This window comes from Hevea brasiliensis, chromosome 4, assembly GCF_030052815.1.
Source record: "Hevea brasiliensis isolate MT/VB/25A 57/8 chromosome 4, ASM3005281v1, whole genome shotgun sequence".
Classification (NCBI taxonomy): domain Eukaryota; kingdom Viridiplantae; phylum Streptophyta; class Magnoliopsida; order Malpighiales; family Euphorbiaceae; genus Hevea; species Hevea brasiliensis.
Window position 1 is genome coordinate 83,318,674 of NC_079496.1, and position 18,079 is coordinate 83,336,752.

Consider the following 18,079-nt stretch of genomic DNA (forward strand, 5'->3'; position numbering starts at 1 on the left):
ATATGTTTATGTTTAATAGTTTTTTCAAGCTTACTATGGGTTCCAACAGCCTTAAGTTGACCTCATCTCTATTGCCGATTGGGGTCGTTACAATGTTGACTAAAATAGTTCCAGCGTGGCGCTTAGTTAATATTTCTCTTTCCTATCTCAAGCCAAGTGTAAATTGAATACTTCTCCTCTTTGCAGAGAGAATAATTTTTCATGCGTAGAGAGAATAATTTTACATTTTGCATGAGAAATGAGAGAAAAATGCTGACTAAGCACTACGCTGGAGCTATTCACATCAGCGTCTAAGTAGAAAATCAGTAATTAGAAGTCAGGGAAATTTTATTGTATAAAATTTGAAAGTTGAGGGAGTTTTATATTACATTTTAAAGTTGAAAAACAATAGTGTTATAACCATATAAGTTTAGGGACAGTTATTGAAATTTATCTCTAAATTTTTTTTATGGCAAAATCAAGCTTTTAGTGAAGAATTTTCCTTTAAAAAACATATTTTGTTACAGTGATTATTTCTTGAGTTATTCTTGCAATATTTAGTGATGGCCTACACTAATATGTTATTGGCTAATAACAAATATTACTTGAAAATCCTTAACTAATTTGGTGGAAAGAGTTCTAGACAAATGCACACAGTCCCAATTCCCAACTGGAGAAATTACACAATGAATCGGTTATTCCTTGTAGGTAACCATACATGGAATGACAAATTAATGATGAAGTAGCAACTAAGTTATAATGGGTCTCATAAAATTCAGTTTTTTCCATGCGTTAAAAATAACTTTTTTTTTTTTCAAATTATAACTACATTTTTATATTTAATTGTCCTTTCATAATTAGTTTGCTATTTCATGTCAAATACAGATATGAAATCAAGGTTATACTATATAATTTATTGTAGAATTGCGCCGTGACATAATACAACCAATGACAAATTTTTTGCACATATAAAATATGCTTGATGACAGACCTAACTAAATAGAAAGTATTTGACATGAATAGGGGTAGTAGCAGGTAGGATACTCATGAAAATCACTCCACTCGAAACTGAACTAGTTTAATTTTTTCAATACTCAAATCAGTTCTAAACTCAATTAAAATTTATTCTCAAATACCCAAATCCATTCTAAATTCGATTATTATTATTTGAAAAATACCCAAACTTTTTTAATTTTATATATTTTAATTAATAATCTATATAAAAAATTTTATAATAATTTATATTTTAAAATTTTAATAATTCTATAAAATATTTAAATTCTATTTATTTAAAATATAATATATTAAATTCATAAATATTATTATAAAAATATATATTTTATATTTAATTAATTATTTATATAAATGAGCTTGGATAATAGATATCTTACATACAAAACTGAGCACAACTTGGACTCATCATAGATATTATTACTTAAACCCGAACCCACCCCAAATCTGATCATATAATATCTAAACTAGTCATATTAGGGTCTGATTGGGTCAGCTGCCAGCAAATATCCAATCGTTGCCACCGCTAGACATGAGTTTTCTTGATGTTAGGGGAAGTTATTTAATGTACCCGAAAGCATATGCATCCTTACTCAACATGATGTGAGTCTTATTATCCATAAGTGAAAAAATAAGTTCTTTGTGAATGAAAGTACACATACATCAAGTGTATTTTATAATTTTACAATTAATGAAAAAAATTATTCGGTTTACTCTTACAATGATGTGGATATCTTACTTTATATTTGAAAGAAAAAAGATCTTTTGTGATTGAGGTGGACATAGGCGGATGAATTTTATAATAGTTGTTGATGGATAATTTATTGAGATATTATTGTGTGTTTTTAGCGTGCATACTTCATCTTTCATAAGATATGAAACCACTACTTTTTAATTTAAGGGATAATTATAATTACATATTTTTAGGAGTACTATATTTAAAATTTTAATGTTTTAAGTGCATGCTAGAATTTTGGTAACACTCTTCCTCACAATGGAAAGGGAAGAGATGAATTATTTTTCATAAAAGGAAAATGAAAAAAATATTCAAATTCTTCCTTTCATATACAGTATTTATTTCTGCTCACCAACAAAGAACTAGTCAATTTTTTTTTTAAAGTTTCCTTAGATGCGTGCACACACATATACATGTCTATATATATATATATATATATATATATATATATATATATATATATTAATCGACAAAAGTCTTCTCAGACATATTTACTCTCAGTATTATGTCTTATCAGGGCTCAACCACTTTTTCTTGTACAACTTAAAATTTCCCTTCAAAGATGAAAATACGAAATAGGAGTCTTAATTGAACCCTTAATAATCCTAGAAGTATTCGAATTCTATGTAGGAAGAATCATGATGATGAGGACTACCATTGTTTTTATCGACTCCACTATCTGCCATCTTGTTATCAGCAGCTGGCGGTGGCTCTTTGCTAGCATATTGTGAGAAGTCTACTGGTTCAGGTACGTGTGGAGGCATGGCACTTCTGACCAGAGCCCAGTTCACCCCTTCAAAAAATGGATGTTGTTTTATCTCCGTGGCTCCCCTTTTACACGCAATGCGTTTATGGGGTTCCTTCACCAGAAGACCTCTAATCAGATCTCGAGCTCCAAAGCTCACTTGTGGTGTATCTGGGAATCTCAGTGGCTGCCCTACAACATTGAATAGGGTAGCCCTATTTCCTGAGCCTTTAAAGGGAGTTGTTCCATGCAACAGCTCGTATAAAAAGATCCCAAAAGTCCACCAGTCCACTGCACTGCCATGACCCTCTCCGCGAATGATCTCTGGGGCTAAATATTCATGGGTGCCTACAAATGACATAGAGCGTACATTTGTTGGCTCTGCCATTAGTTCTGGGAGGGAGCCTCCGACGAAGAGGCTAAAGTCTGATTTGGATTTATGATTCTTTTTGCTAGGCAAAATGCGAGGGAAAAATGTTGAAGGTTGCATACAACCTTGCACCGCAAATTCATCGTCCAAAATGCCTCCACCGCCATTCCCTCCGCCATTGCTTACATTTGCAGATGAGGACTTGACAAGAGTTGGATTGACGGAGCAGCGAAGTGAGAGGTCAAAATCGGAGAGCATTATATGACCTTCATTTCTTACTAGGACATTTTCTGGCTTCAAATCCCTATAAACAATGCCTAACATGTGTAGATACTCCAGGGCCAGCAAAACTTCCGAAGCATAAAACCTGTTTATATGGGGAACAGAGGAACATGAAACTTCTGATTTTTTATTTTCAATTTTTTTCCAAAACACACACACACTGTTCTCTCTCCCTTCCTCCTCAAAAAGCTATCTTTTTTTTTTTTCTTTTTAGGAATTTGGGGAAGTGAGAAAGATAGAGCGCTTGAATTTGAATAATTATATTGATCATATATGGTAAAGCTTGCATATGTACTCTTTCTCTTTCAAGGAATTTTGCATAGCCAAAGATCTGATATAAACGACTGTTAATACATTGCATAATATGAATGATGATGCCACCACAAGTGAATAAGGCTTTAGCCAAATAAGGTCAATCACACTCCTCGTTCAAAATGAACAATATCTTAAGAGTTTCAGGATCCAATCAATATCCAAGAGGGAAAATTGCACGATCCATGTCATCATGAATGCATAATTAACCATTTCCATTTGGAAATATACTGTGACAATAAAAGAAAAAGTATGATTGCATAAATTAAAAGAACAGTAATTAAGGATTCAAAATCATGTATAGTCTGAAAAAATTCCCCTAACCCTGGTATACAACAATGCAGAAATGGTATGCAGTATCCAACTAATTGCAGGAGAAGAAAGGTGCGTTAGAAACAAAACTACAAAAGTTGGTGGTATGAAATTATAAAATATGTGGAGATTTATATATACCGGGCTGCTTCCTCAGTAAAATACTTGTTGGGTTGCCTCTGGCGAAGAGAATGAAGATTGCCTCCACTACAGAACTCCATGACCAAGCAATAGAACTTATTAGTCTCAAAATAAGAATAAAGGGTGGGCAAGAATGGGTGGTCAAGAAGCCCAAGAATCTCCCTCTCCGTTTGTGCTCTCAGTAGCTTATTTCTACTAGCAAGCGAAGCCTTATCCATTACTTTCATAGCAAAGTGAGCACTAGTTCCTCTAAGTTCAACAAGGTAAACACTCCCTATGTCTCCATACCCAAGACGCCTGAGAAGCCGAAAGCTACTAAGACCAATTGCATCTTTGGCATTCACCATGTTAATTGCATCCCACCGGACGTCACCACCGGTATGAGGCTTAAATGATGCAGTGGAGCTCTCTAAGCTATCGCTACGATTACTAGTGGTATGGCCATGGTTGGTCTTGGCGTTTGGTGGTGCTGGTGTGGGTTGGCGGTGGTGGTGATTACCACTTGAAACATTGGCAACATGCTTGGATAGAGCATCCATCTTTCTAGGATCAAAGGGAGGATTAGACATCATATTTTCAGAAATGTTGTCATTTCCTGCAGGTCCCTTTGGTGAATCAAAACCCGTGTTAGCGCCATATTTTCCCATTTGATCTGTGTACTTCTTGGGGACACAGGTTAAATTGGATTTAGCACCAGCTGCAGTCTTCTTGGATTCACATTCTACTTCTTCGGGTTGAATGTTGCGACTCTTCTGCAGAAAAAAAAAAAAAAATTCACATAATCTCTTGAGATGAAAGAAATGCGAGAAATCTTCTCCATTTTTGCAGAACTTGAAGGAACAGAACATACTGTGGAAGAGTCGGGCTTCAAGGCAGGAATAATTGATGACATTGATGGGCCAACACTACCAGAAAGCAACCCCTCGCAGAATACTCCTAACAGAAATCCTAAACAACAAGAAACTAATCAAATTATTAAGAAATAATAGCCATATAAAAATTCAGAAATAAATTGGTATTGTTTTCATTTTACATTGTTTGCATTTTTTTTTCACATATTCCAATTTATTTAAGGATAATTATCAATAAAATAATTTTTTTTTAATAAAATGACATTACGATAGAAAATCATTAAAATGCGCGTGGTGAGCATATCTTACAAGTGCATTCATCATATCAGGATATTCCAACATTTAATAAAAGTAACACAACAAACATAAATTATGAAGAAAAGAAAGATCAATGCCGATACGGCACAGAAATTTGATTCATATATATATGTATTACCGCGTGAGATGAATTCAGAATAAATCGGAATCTTGAATGAAAGAAAAAACAAAAAGAATGTTGTAGCCAAAAAAACCCTGTAAATTGAAATGGGGTGGCTTGAAATGAAACAATAAAGAAAAAGACGTAATTTGAGAAGAGGAGAAGAAAGATGGTGAAGGATTAGAGATATTAGAAATTAAGCTGAAATGAAAGGAAAATAAAATGACTTGGTGATTGAATGGACCACCATCCATGCATGGATCCGTCTGTCAATTGTAGGAGTGGGTTTGCCGTGGACTTTTTTAATTTATTTTTTTAAGATTGAGAGATTTTTGTGGAAGCATAATATCCTCAAATGGGGGGTGGGGTGGTGTTGAGGAATGGTCATGGCTAGGAATAAGGGGTGGATATTGGATAGCCGTTTAATGCTGTTCGGTGTTTGTGAAAAAATGAGCAGATAGTCTATCTCATTTCATATCCTCAAATATTTCAGCCTTGCAAAATAATGATGCGTATTTTATTATTATTACTATTATTATTATTATTATTATTATTATTATTATTATTATTAATGCCTTTTCAGCCATTAGCCAATGTCAAGTTGACACCACATTCCTATGCTAGTTGCTTTTACTAATCTCATAAAAAAAGTTTATGGGCCGTCATTATAATATCCCAAACCTATGAGCTCTGAATAATAGTATTATTTTTTGTCTGTGACTAGTACTATTTAAAGACATCGTGAGGACTAAAAATAAAATAAAAATTTATTGAGATTGATATAATAAAAATTCAAGTGAACAAAAAATATAAGGGCTCATCGGGTATTATGAAAAAGAATGATTATGATCCGATGAGAGACATTTTGGTCAATTCACTTTAAGAGTTGATTTTTGATCAAAATATCAATCAAATTAAATAAAAAAAATTTATTGAATTAGGAAGAAAAAATTTTTTTAGAAAAATTCAAGTAAAAATGTGTAAAGGAAATTTTACATTTTTAAAATTAGAATTATGACATCATCATGATACAATTAAAATTTATAATTTAAATAAACTAAAATTGGGGATAAATATATAAGAGACAAGATAAAAATTTACTAAAAAGAAAAACTCATTTTCCCCTCTTCTTCTCCCTTGGTGTGCCACCCATCCCCCACTCTCTCTCCCTTCTTTCTTCATTCCACCATTAACAATCTCTCTCCCAACCCTTGATTCCCTACTTTTCTTCCATGGGTTCTCCATTAAACTAGTAGAAAACATTAAAGTAACTTTAGATTGAGGGATTAAAGCAAGAAGAACAAGAGTTTTGAAAGAGAATTAGAAGATTGAAAACTCTCCATAAGAGGTAAGTTTCTTTTCTTGTTTAATTAGTTATACAACCCTTGAATCAAGTTAGCCTGTGATAAAACTATATGAAAAAAACATGAGAATCATGCATTTATGGAGAGGAGAATTTTTGGCCAATTTGGGAAAAATTAGGGTTTGATGTATTTTAGTTAAATTGAAGGTGAAATCAAGCTTAGTTGAAGTAGTGTGCATGATTGGGGTAAAGAAATTGTATGAGATTTGCATAAATTGAAATATGAGAGATTAGGGTTCACGGGAAAATTGGAGCTTTGGTGCTAGAGAGTGAAATTAGTGTGTGTAGTGTTAAATTATGGTCATTTGAGGTTCCTTTAGTTTGAATTGACATTGGGTTTATTAATGGAAGTAATGAAATGGTAGGATTGGGGAAAAGTGCAAACTAGGGATTTGGAAAATTGGGGGTTTTTGTGCTAGGAAGTGCTATGGATGTAGCAATGCTAAATTATGGTCATTTGGGGTGAATTAAATGTGAATTGAGGTTGGTTAGTGGAAGTAATTGAAGAAATGAAAATTTAACCTTAGGGCAGAATTTTGCACACTGAATTCAGTGTGTTTGACAACCCATAAATTGAGCTACACAACTCCAATTGGTGTGAAACTAATTGGAAATGAAACTTAAGACATAGAACTAGAATTTTCATGAAGAGGCTTAACCCAGAAACTGCCCAGAAATTGCCTAAAACTTGGCTTTAACTTGGAGATAAAATTCTAGAACCTGCAGAATTAGGCACGTGAACAGTAAACTTTGCATGGCCATAACTCTCTCTAGAAAACTCTAATTTAGGTGATTCTTAAACCAATGGAAACCTAAAACATAGTAGAATATTGAAGAACTTAAGGCCAAATTATGGACTTAGCCCAATCAAATTGCTAAGCAAAGTTGAGTCAACAAATCTGCCAAAAATCTGGAAATCTGCAATTTAACCATATGAACAATAAAATTTGTAAGGCTATAACTCTTTCTAAAAAACTCCAATTTTGGTGATTCTTAAGCTAATAGAAACTTAAAACGCAGTAGAACATTTCGTATGAAGAACTTGAAGCCTAATTACAAACTTAACCTAACCAAATTTCTAAGCAAAATTGAGTTGATAAATCTGCCAGAGCAATGAATAATAACGTAAATAGTAAATTTTAATAGCCATAACTCTCTTTAGAAAGCTCCGATTTAGGTGATTCTTAAACTGATGGAAACTTAAAACATAGTAGAACATTTCATATGAAGAACTTGGAGCCAAATTATGAACGTAACCCTATCAAATTATTGGCCAAAGTTAAGTCATCAAAGCTGCCAAAAGTAACCTCAAGTGAACAGTAAAATTCATTTGACTATAACTTTGGCTACACAGCTCCAAAAGAGGTGATTCAAAAACTGAAATAAAGATGAGACCTAGAGGGACAATTTTCATAAAGAACACCTTATCAAATTATGATTGAAACTATCTTCAAATTTCAATGTACCAAGCTGCCAGAAAACTAAAACTTTCTAAAATTTGCAAAGCTAAATTGGGATATATTAGACATTCATGTAATGAGTTCTTGGCAGCAATTGAGATGAGTATTGAGGTATTCTATTTGCGTGTTTTGAGTAGAAAAAGAAGTTGGAATGGACAAGTGATACACTTGAATTGTATAGATGTTTTTAAGGACGTTTGTATACTATCTCATAGCATTTAGGCAAGTATTTTCATGCATAGTAGTTGATTTCATTAGTTTTTGTAATTTCTATTGTCAAGCCCTTAATTCCATGTTTTCTGCATCGTTTCAGGTGTTTGGGTGAAGCCCCACAGTATAGGAGTGCAAAAGGAAGCTTGGAGAGGTTAAGAGACTGAGTATTGCTGCTGATACAAAGTACATGGGTCATGTAAGCCAAGCCCCAAACTCGTGTAACCTTCTGCTAGAAGAAAGCCAGATAGCCAATGGAGAAACAAAAGTACATGTGCTATGTAATTAGACCCGTGTAATCTGCAAGGACCCGTGTAAGTCTCTGCCGGGCACAAGCTTGAAGAACCTTATGGCAACAATAGTACACGGCCCGTGTAACCAGGCCCCTGTAGTTGGCGCAGACCCATGTAACTCTCTGTACCAATGCAAGACTCTGCAGTTCCACTCCAGTAAGTTACACGGCCCTGGGCCATGTAGTGAAACACGGGCCGTGTATTATGCTGTAGCCAGTTTTATAACTCGAATTCCCGCTCTTGTTTTCTTATTTAAACGAGACTCCTAAAGCCTTTTGGACTCAAAATGACATAACCCTAGAGCAACCATTATAAATAGAAGAGAAAACATCAGAAAAAGGGGGCTCTCTCTTTTATCTTTTGACAGCACTTTTGAGGAGTTTTGAAGGAGAGAAATCCACACTCTGCACTCTCTCCAACCGTCTCGAGGAGAGAAACATCAGTACCAAAAGGAGTTTTCCAACTGAAGTTCCACAAGATCAAAGCTGCAAACTCTCTTTAGTTCCTTCATTTCATCTCCTTAGATAGATTTTTATTATTTTATTTTAGCTACATGATTTTCTTTTTACTGTTTTTACCTTTTATCATGATGTTTGCTGAACTCACCATGAGTGAGTAGTTTTCTTATTCTGGATTTGGGAGAGTAAAGCTTGTAATTATTATTATGGATGAACACTTAAGTTTTATTTATTAGATTTGAGATTCGTTCCTTGATTTAATTTCTTGTGATCTTAATGCATGCTATGTGCTGGTACTCACTTAGCCATTATTGTAGATATTAATTGAAGGACTGAAAGGTGAAGATTAATATTAGAAAATCAAGATCTTGAACCTAGGAATTCTGACCTAGACATAAGCTGATACCTTTGTGGAACTTCAAAATTGGTCAAAGATCTTAAAGGATTTTAATTAATTTGATCACTACGAAAGTTGGATTTAAGTTAATTAGAATACACCTTAGGTGCCTTGAAAGAGGATTTAGGATAATTTAGGACTGATTTCCATCAAGGAAAATGATCCTCAATTCAGTAAATAAATGAGATAACATCCCTAGTAAGATTCAAGTATGAAATCTTAATTCCAGAATTATTTCAAATAAATCATTTCGTTTTTAAGTTTACCATTCTAGTGTTTAAGGTTAACAAACTTCATTCCCTAAGTATTCAATAGCCTATACAGTCAAAATTACTGTGTAGATTAGTGCTTGCTAATCAAATTCCTCATGGGAACGATACTCTACTCATCACTTTATTACTTGTTAGCAATCCATGCACTTGCGGGGTTGTAAAACTAGCGAAATAAGTTTTTTGCACCGTTACCGGGGAATTTTAGCTTTAATAGAGTATTTATTATCTAGGGATAGGCAATTTAGTTGATTTAGGCAATTATATTTATTATCTAATTTTATTTTACTGATTGTATTTTTCTTCTTTTCTCTCAGGTGCTCGATTTGGTATATGACCAGAACAAGGCCAGAAGAAGAAATTTTAGACTGTGATCCGGAGATAGACAAAACTCTGAGAGCCATCACAAGGGAAAGGAAACATCAAGAGCAGGGTTAAGGAAATCTTGAAATTCCAACCATAGCCGATAATAATGACAGACAAAGACTCTTGAGAGATTACGGAGCTCCATCTGTCCAAGGATTTCAGCCCAGTGTCATTAGACCCACAGTGGAAGCCAACAACTTTGAATTAAAACCAGCATGGCTCTAAATGATTCAACAAACCCAGTTTGCAGGTTCACCAATAGAAGACCCACACTATCACCTCCAGTAATTTCTTGCCCTATGTGACACATTCAAGATGAATGGAGTGTCTGATCAAGCAATAAGTCTTAGAGCATCCCCATTCTCCCTTCGGGACAGAGCAAGGAAGTGGTTACTTTCTCAATCGGCTGGAACATTCACCACTTGGGAAAACCTCTCTTAAGCTTTTCTAGCAAGGTATTTTCCACCTACAAAGACTACAAAATTAAGGCTTGAGCTGAACTCCTTCAGAAAAAAAGAAAAAAGAATCACTCTATGAAGCATGGAAAAGATATAAAGACCTGCAGAGGGAATGTCCACACCATGGCATAGAGGATTGGCTATTAGTGCAAAATTTCTATAATGGGTTACTACCCTTTACAAGGAGCATAGTTGATTCAGCTGCAGAAGGTGATCTAATGGAGAAAACAGTGGCACAAGCACTTGAACTTCTAGAAAGGGCTGCATACCATAATTATGAGTGGTCAAATGAAAGAGGAAATTCAAGGAGAACTGCAAGGGTCCTAGAAGTAGACGCCCTAAGCATGATAAATGCTCAATTTGATCAGCTCACAAAGAGACTTGAAAGAATGCAAGCCAACGCAGTTGGTACAAATAGTCAACATGAGGACAGCTATGGAGGAGGATACATGAATTCAGAATACAACAATTTCAATGAACCCTCCACAGAACAGATGAACTATGTGAATAATCGAGGAAACTTCAACCAGAGGCAACCCAACAATCCATATTCAAATACTTACAACCCTGGATGTAGGAACCACCCAAATTTCTCATGGTCCAATCAGCAGAACCAGCCAATAAACAAGCAACAAGGGCATAAACCACTAGAACCCCCTGGATTTCAGAACAGAGGTCAAAACTTTGCAAAGCCATCACTAACTCTCCAACCTCAACAACCTGAACTGAAGATGACCATGGAAAGCATGATTGAAGGATTCCTAGTAGCTCAACAACAACAAAATGAATTGAATAAACAGCTGACTTCCATAGTGGACCAACTTGCTACTCATAACAAGATGCTAGAGAATCAAATCGCTCAGCAAGTAAGTTCTTCAAGTAAGGCTGCTGGCAAACTGCCTAGCCAACCAGAAATGAACCCAAGGGAGCATTGTAAGGCAGTTACACTAAGGAGTGGGAGAACTCTAGTACAACCAGAGGTAGGACCGACAGAGAAAACCATAGAAAAACCTAAAGGCCAAGCAGAGAAAAAGGAGGAAGAAACTAAGAAAGATCAGGAAGAGGTAGCAAGGAAGACAAAGAAATTATCAGAGCCATACCAACCTCCCCTACCTTTTCCTCAGAGATTTCAAAAAGCCAAATTGGAAAAGCAGTTTGGGAAGTTTTTGAAAGTTTTACAGAAACTTTATATTAACATCCCCTTCACTGAAGCACTTTCTCAGATGCCATCCTATGCCAAATTTCTTAAGGAAATTCTATCAAAGAAAAGAAAGCTAGAAAACTATGGAACAATAGCTCTAACAGAGGAATGTAGTGCCATACTGCAAAACAAACTACCTCCAAAGTTGAAAGATCCAGAAAGCTTCTCCATACCCTGCCTCATTGGTAATAAGAAAATAGACAAGGCCCTCTGCGATCTTGGGGCAAGCGTCAGTTTAATGCCTCTATCAATATGTAAAAAACTGGAGATCAGAGAACTAAAGCTCACAACAATCTCATTGCAATTGGCTGATCGATCTGTTAAATATCCTGTGGGCATACTTGAGAACATCCCTATCAAAGTGGGCAAATTCATCATTTTAGTAGACTTTGTTGTCCTTGAGATGGAAGAAGATGTTCAAATTCTTATCATCTTGGGAAGACCATTCTTGGCAACCACTGGAGCCATTATAAACATCAAGAATGGGAGACTAACCCTCAAGGTAGGAGAAGAAGAAGTGGAGTTCAACTTTTTCGACACAATGAAACACAAATTTGATCCTAATGAATGCTTCAAGGTTGAAATAATTAACGAATAAGTTGAAAAGAAATTTAATAAGACACATCTTAAAGATCCTCTTGAAGCATGTATTGCGCACAGCCTCACAGTGGATGATGAAAATACAAAAATAGCAGCCTGTGCACAACAGTTAGCAGCTTATCCACCCCTACCCTTAGCTAAGGCTTCCGAGATGGAGAAGTTGAAGGAGGAATAAATCAAAGGTAAGCTCCAGGAAAACGCCAAACAGATAGAGCTTAAACCTCTCCCCTTCTTGCTAAGGTATGCATTTCTAGACTCAAATTCTAAATATCTTGTTATAATCAATGCTAGCCTGTCTAAGTTAAAAGAGGAAAAATTGTTAAGAGAACTTAGGATCCATAGCAAACCCATAGGATATAAAATAGAAGACCTGAAGGGAATCAACCCTTCGATTTGCATGCATAGGATACCCATGGAAGAAAAAAATAAACCCACTATCGAACACCAAAGAAGACTTAACCCAAACATGAAAGAAGTAGTCAAGAAAGAAATTTTAAAACTATTAGATGTAGGTATCATATACCCAATTTCTGATAGTAAATGGGTTAGTCCAGTACATGTAGTTCATAAAAAAGGTGGGACAACTGTTATCCAAAATGTAAACAATGAACTAATCTCTACTAGAGTAGTAACTGGTTGGCGAATGTGCATAAATTATAGGAAATTGAACAGTGCTATTAGAAAAGACCATTTTCCTCTCCGCTTCATCAACTAAATGTTAGAAAGGTTAGCGAAACACTCTTATTTCTGTTATTTAGATGGGTATTCGGGATTCTTTCAAATTCCCATTCACCCAGAAGACCAAGAAAAGACAACATTCACTTGTCCCTATGGAACATTTACATATAGGAGAATGCCTTTTGGTCTTTGTAATGCCCCTGCTACCTTTCAAAGATGCATGATGGCTATCTTTTCTGATTATATTGAAGATATCATGGAAGTTTTTATGGATGATTTTTCTGTCTATGGAACTACTTTTGCTGATTGTCTAGCTAATTTATGTAAGGTGTTGTAAAGATGTGAAGAGTCAAACCTGGTCCTGAATTGGGAAACATGCCACTTTATGGTAAGGGAAGGCATAGTTCTGTGACATTTGATATCAGAAAGAGGAATTGAAGTTGATAAGGCAAAAATTGAGATCATTGAAAACATACCACCCCCAACATCAGTCAAGGAAGTGTGAAGCTTTTTGGGACATGCAGGATTCTACAGAAGATTTATCAAGGGCTTTTCCAAAATAGCTAAGCCACTTACCAACTTGTTAAGTTAAGATGTTCAATTTGATTTTGATGAAAATTGCCTTGTTTCCTTTAACAAGATCAAAGAAGCCCTGATATTAGTTCCAATAATGCAGCTGCCAAATTGGGAGCTACCATTCGAAGTGATGTGCGACGCGTGTGACTTTGTAGTTGGAGCAGTGCTCGGGCAAAGAAAAGATAAAAAGTACCATGCTATTTATTATGCTAGTAAGACACTCGATGATGCGCAAATCAATTATGCCACCACAGAGAAGGAATTACTAGCAGTGGTGTTTACAATGGACAAGTTCAGATCTTACCTCATTGGGTCAAAAGTCATTTTATTCACAGATCATGCTGTAATCCGGTACCTTTTGAACAAGAAGGAAGCAAAACCAAGGCTAATTCGATGGATTCTACTCCTGCAAGAAGTTGACCTTGAAATCAAGGACAAAAAAAGGATTCGAAAATGTAGTAGCTGACCATCTTTCCATATTAAAATTGGAGTACACAGGGGACTTCAAAGATTTGCCAATTGATGATTCATTTCCTGATGAGAAATTACTTGCATTCTCCAAGGCTCCATGGTATGCTGACTTTGTTAATTTTCTTGTATGCAGGATACTGTCTCCAAATATGACTTATCAGCAAAGGAAGAAATTTCTACATAATGTGAGATATTACATATGGGAGGAACCTCTACTGTACAAGAGATGTAATGATGGGCTGATAAGAAGATGCATACCAGAGGAAGATATGGAAAGTATCATTCATCACTGTCATTCATCACTATATGGAGGACACTTTGGCACTTCAAAAACCGCAGCCAAGATTTTGCAAGTAGGGTTTTACTGGCCACATTTATTTAAGGATGTGAGATTTTTTGTGCTAGCTTGTGATCAATGCCAAAGAACAGGTAACAGTTCAAGAAGGAATGAAATGCCACTGCATGGTATACTTGAGATAGAATTATTTGATGTATGGGGAATAGACTTCATGGGCCCATTTCCCTATTCCCGTGGCAATAAAAATATTCTGGTTGGAGTTGATTATATGTCAAAATGGGTAGAAGCAATTGCAACACCAACCAATGATGCTAGAGTGGTCACAAGGTTCCTTAAGAAGAACATCTTCACAAGATTTGGCACACCACGAGCAATAATCAGTGATGGAGGAAGTCACTTCTGCAACCAACAATTCGAAACACTACTGAAAAAGTATGAAGTGACTCACAAGGTGGCCACACCTTATCATCCTCAAACTAGCGATCAAGTAGAAATCTCAAATAGGGAACTGAAGCAGATTCTAAAGAAAACTGTAAACAGATCCAGGAAGGACTGGTGCATGAAGTCAGATGATGCACTATGGGCATACCGTACTGCATATAAAACCCCAATTGGCACAACACCCTTCTGACTGGTTTATGGAAAATCATGCCATCTCCCTATTGAACTTGAGCATGAAGCTTACTGGGCAATTCAGATCTTAAACTTTGACCTCAAAGCTACTAGTGAGAAAAGACTCCTACAACTGAATGAGTTGGAAGAAATCTGACAGGATGCATACAAAAATGCCAAAATTTTCAAGGATAAAACCAAAAGATGGCATGACAGGCGCATAGCAAGGAAAGAAATAAAAAAAGGAGAGCTTTTCCTCTTATTCAACTCTAGATTAAAACTCTTTCTAAGGAAGCTAAAATTAAGATGGTCTGGGCCTTTCAAGGTCACCCAAGTCTTCCCACATGGAGCAGTAGAAGTGTGGAGCGAAACCTGAGGTGCATTTAAGATCAATGGGCAGAGGCTGAAGTTTTACTTTCAGGGAGAACCCATAGAAATGGGAGTCAGTTGCATCCTCAACCATCCTATTGAAAAACCATAAACAAGCGAAGTCCAGCTAAAGACTATAAACAAGCGCTTTTTGGGAGGCAACCCACAAATTTTTCTGAACTTTTCTTTTTTTCTCCTTTTTCATATTGATTTTTGTTTCGTACTCATTAGCATTTCATTTTGTAGGATTTTTTTAGAAATGGGAGTAGAGAATAAGAGAGGAAAGGAATCACCAAGTCAAAACCACAAAAGGGAAAATTGGACAAAACTAGGGAAGTAGCTCTATTGCTAAACTTTACATCCATTTCATGTGTGTGTGATGATAAAAAATTTTCATTTGACAAAAAATTTTTTTAGGAAAATTAGACAATTACACGGGTCATGTAATGGTTTTACACGCCCCATGTAACTTTCTGGAAGTCCATAAATTTCTTACATTTTTAACTCTGAGGGAGAGAGAAAGTTACACAGGTCCATAGCCCAATTTACAAGGACCGTGTAATGTCTCTAGCAGAATAACTTAAAACCATGGAGTTACACGAGTCTCCTTGTATTTGACACGGGTCGTGTAACATGTCCAGTAAAGCAACTCAGGAGACAGAAAGTTACACGAGTCCCAGAGCTCATTTACACAGGCCGTGTACTACGATAAAATTTGAAATTTTCAGGCAGAAATTTATATAGCCCTACATGTCGGGACCCGTTAAGTGATACACGACCTGTGCATTATGTCGCAGACGCAACTCCTAGGGCAGAAATGCGCGAAACAAAGAGTCCTAACGGCTCTTTAAATACACCCCTACTATTAAAACCATTTATAAAAGCAAAACCCTTCATCTCTACCCCTCCTAGCCTATAAAAACCCCTCAAATCTCATCTCCCTTCACCAAACCCTACTCTTCTCCTTCCCAAAAAACTCATCAATGGCTCTTGTAAAGCGATTTGCGAGAAAAATTGGCTCTTCCTCAAGGCAAAGAGGAGAATCCTCATCTTCTCCACATCAGCCGCCACCCCAATGCCCAAGAACAAGGGTAGCCTCTCCCCAACCATCTCAACCAACCCATCCTCCACTGCAACCCCAACCATAAGCCACTCCATAACCCGAAATCTCCATTCCTTGGGGATTCTGTGATGATGCCCATAAGGCAATGTGCACCTGGCTTCACACCCGGAAAATAAGCTCCACCAAATACATGGATTTTCCACCGTTGGAGCAAATCAGGCTGCAGAATGAAATCAATGGGCTACTCAATAGCGTTAGGTGGACAAGGTTCGCCCAACTCCAATTTTCAGTATACCGGGACACCACACTAGAGTTTTTGGGTAGTTTTAAGGCCACCTTATGGATAGGTTGGCATGCCAATAGGGTTCTGATAGCAGTACTGCGTATGATGTATGGCTTCATTGCCATTCTGTGATGTGATAGCCTATGGCTATACTGATTATGATGTTTTACTTGGCTTTAAGCCTTATTGCTTATATGGCTTATTAGCCATTCTGTTTGCACACCGGGAGACACATTGTGACCGATGGTGTGATGGCCCGAGGTACTTGGTACCCAGTGCTAGTTTACCCGTTTATCCAGTCCGGTCAATTTGTATAGGTTACTTGGGCATGGAAAAGTATAATCAGAATTGAACCGATCATAAAGAAAATACGAAAATTAAACATCAGAAATGATTACGATAGAATACAAAGAAACTCAAGATCATGAAGAAAATAAATAAACAAAATGCATGAAGAAGTTAATATCATAAAACGTAATTAGCCCTCGACTAAACATTAAGTTGGTAATTATTCAGTTCTTGTGAACACAATGGCTAAGAAATTATGATTTTTATTTGCATATTATTTCTTTCTATTTTATTATTTGCACCACTAAGCTTTATGCTTAGCGCGTCGCTTTTGCAACGCTGAGGTACCAAGATACAGATCGAGAGCCGTGAGACCATAGATTGGGTAAGTCCATCCCGCATTCTGCATAGTGTCCGTGTCACCTCACAAAGCATGATTGCATTGGTAGGACACTAGGTGTCATTTTGGTATTTTGTAATTGATCTTATTTTCTCATGTGTAAATGAACTTATGAAATGTAATTTGATGCTCATGTAAATAATGAGAATTGTGTTTGTAAATGAAAAAGTGAATGTTTATCTGTGATATATATATGATTATCACATGAAATGAATGATTGAGAAATGAATGTGAACTGAAAAAAATATTGAGATTTTGATAATTGGAGTTGAGATGAATGAATAAGAATATAGGAAGTGTTTTTCACAGGTTCCGAAGAACGGTTTTCTCCATTTTTAGCCGGTACTCTGCCGGATTTTCTTTAAAAATTTTCGGAACCTCAAATAAATTACAATTTCAATAAATGAATTATATTTCACAAATTATTTTCAAAACTATGATAAAAATGAATTAAGATAAAATAGAGTGCTCCGGCACACTGAGTGGCATAACTTGCTCGGCTACACTGTAGTCGGGTAAGGGGTGTCACATTTAGTGGTATCAGAGCACGGTTTAGGTGTTTTTGGGCCTAGATTGAGTCCATACCATGCATTGCATTTGTAAGAGTCGAGGTGACACTAATGCAGATCTGTTTATCTTTCTTATTTTGAATAGGATATGGACCCTTCATCTCAGAGAGCAGTCGAGGAGGAAGTGGAGAGTCATGCTCCACCTGCAGCAGCTGAGACTAGGGGTATGAGAGAATCTGCTCCGCCAGCTCAAGCAGAGCCTGCTCAGCCTCCACAGGCCATGTTCCATCAAATGGCCGA

At 36.2% G+C, this 18,079-nt stretch overlaps 1 protein-coding gene across 2 annotated transcripts; it reads right to left on the reverse strand.

The window, feature by feature from the left end:
- Positions 1-2,227: 2,227 nt before the first annotated feature.
- On the reverse strand, positions 2,228-4,908 carry LOC110658078 (serine/threonine-protein kinase RHS3). 2 transcript variants are annotated; one of them, XM_021815551.2, is made up of 3 exons: positions 4,739-4,908; positions 3,889-4,640; positions 2,228-3,208 (listed from the first exon to the last, which is right to left on the reverse strand). In XM_021815551.2, the coding sequence occupies exons 1-3, from the start codon at positions 4,778-4,780 to the stop codon at positions 2,332-2,334; spliced, it is 1,671 nt and encodes a 556-aa protein (XP_021671243.2). In that variant the 5' UTR covers positions 4,781-4,908; the 3' UTR covers positions 2,228-2,331. The 2 variants fall into 2 exon arrangements, with proteins under 2 accessions (XP_021671243.2, XP_021671242.2); XM_021815550.2 differs by having other exon boundaries at positions 3,889-4,839.
- Between the last annotated feature and the right edge of the window lie 13,171 nt (positions 4,909-18,079).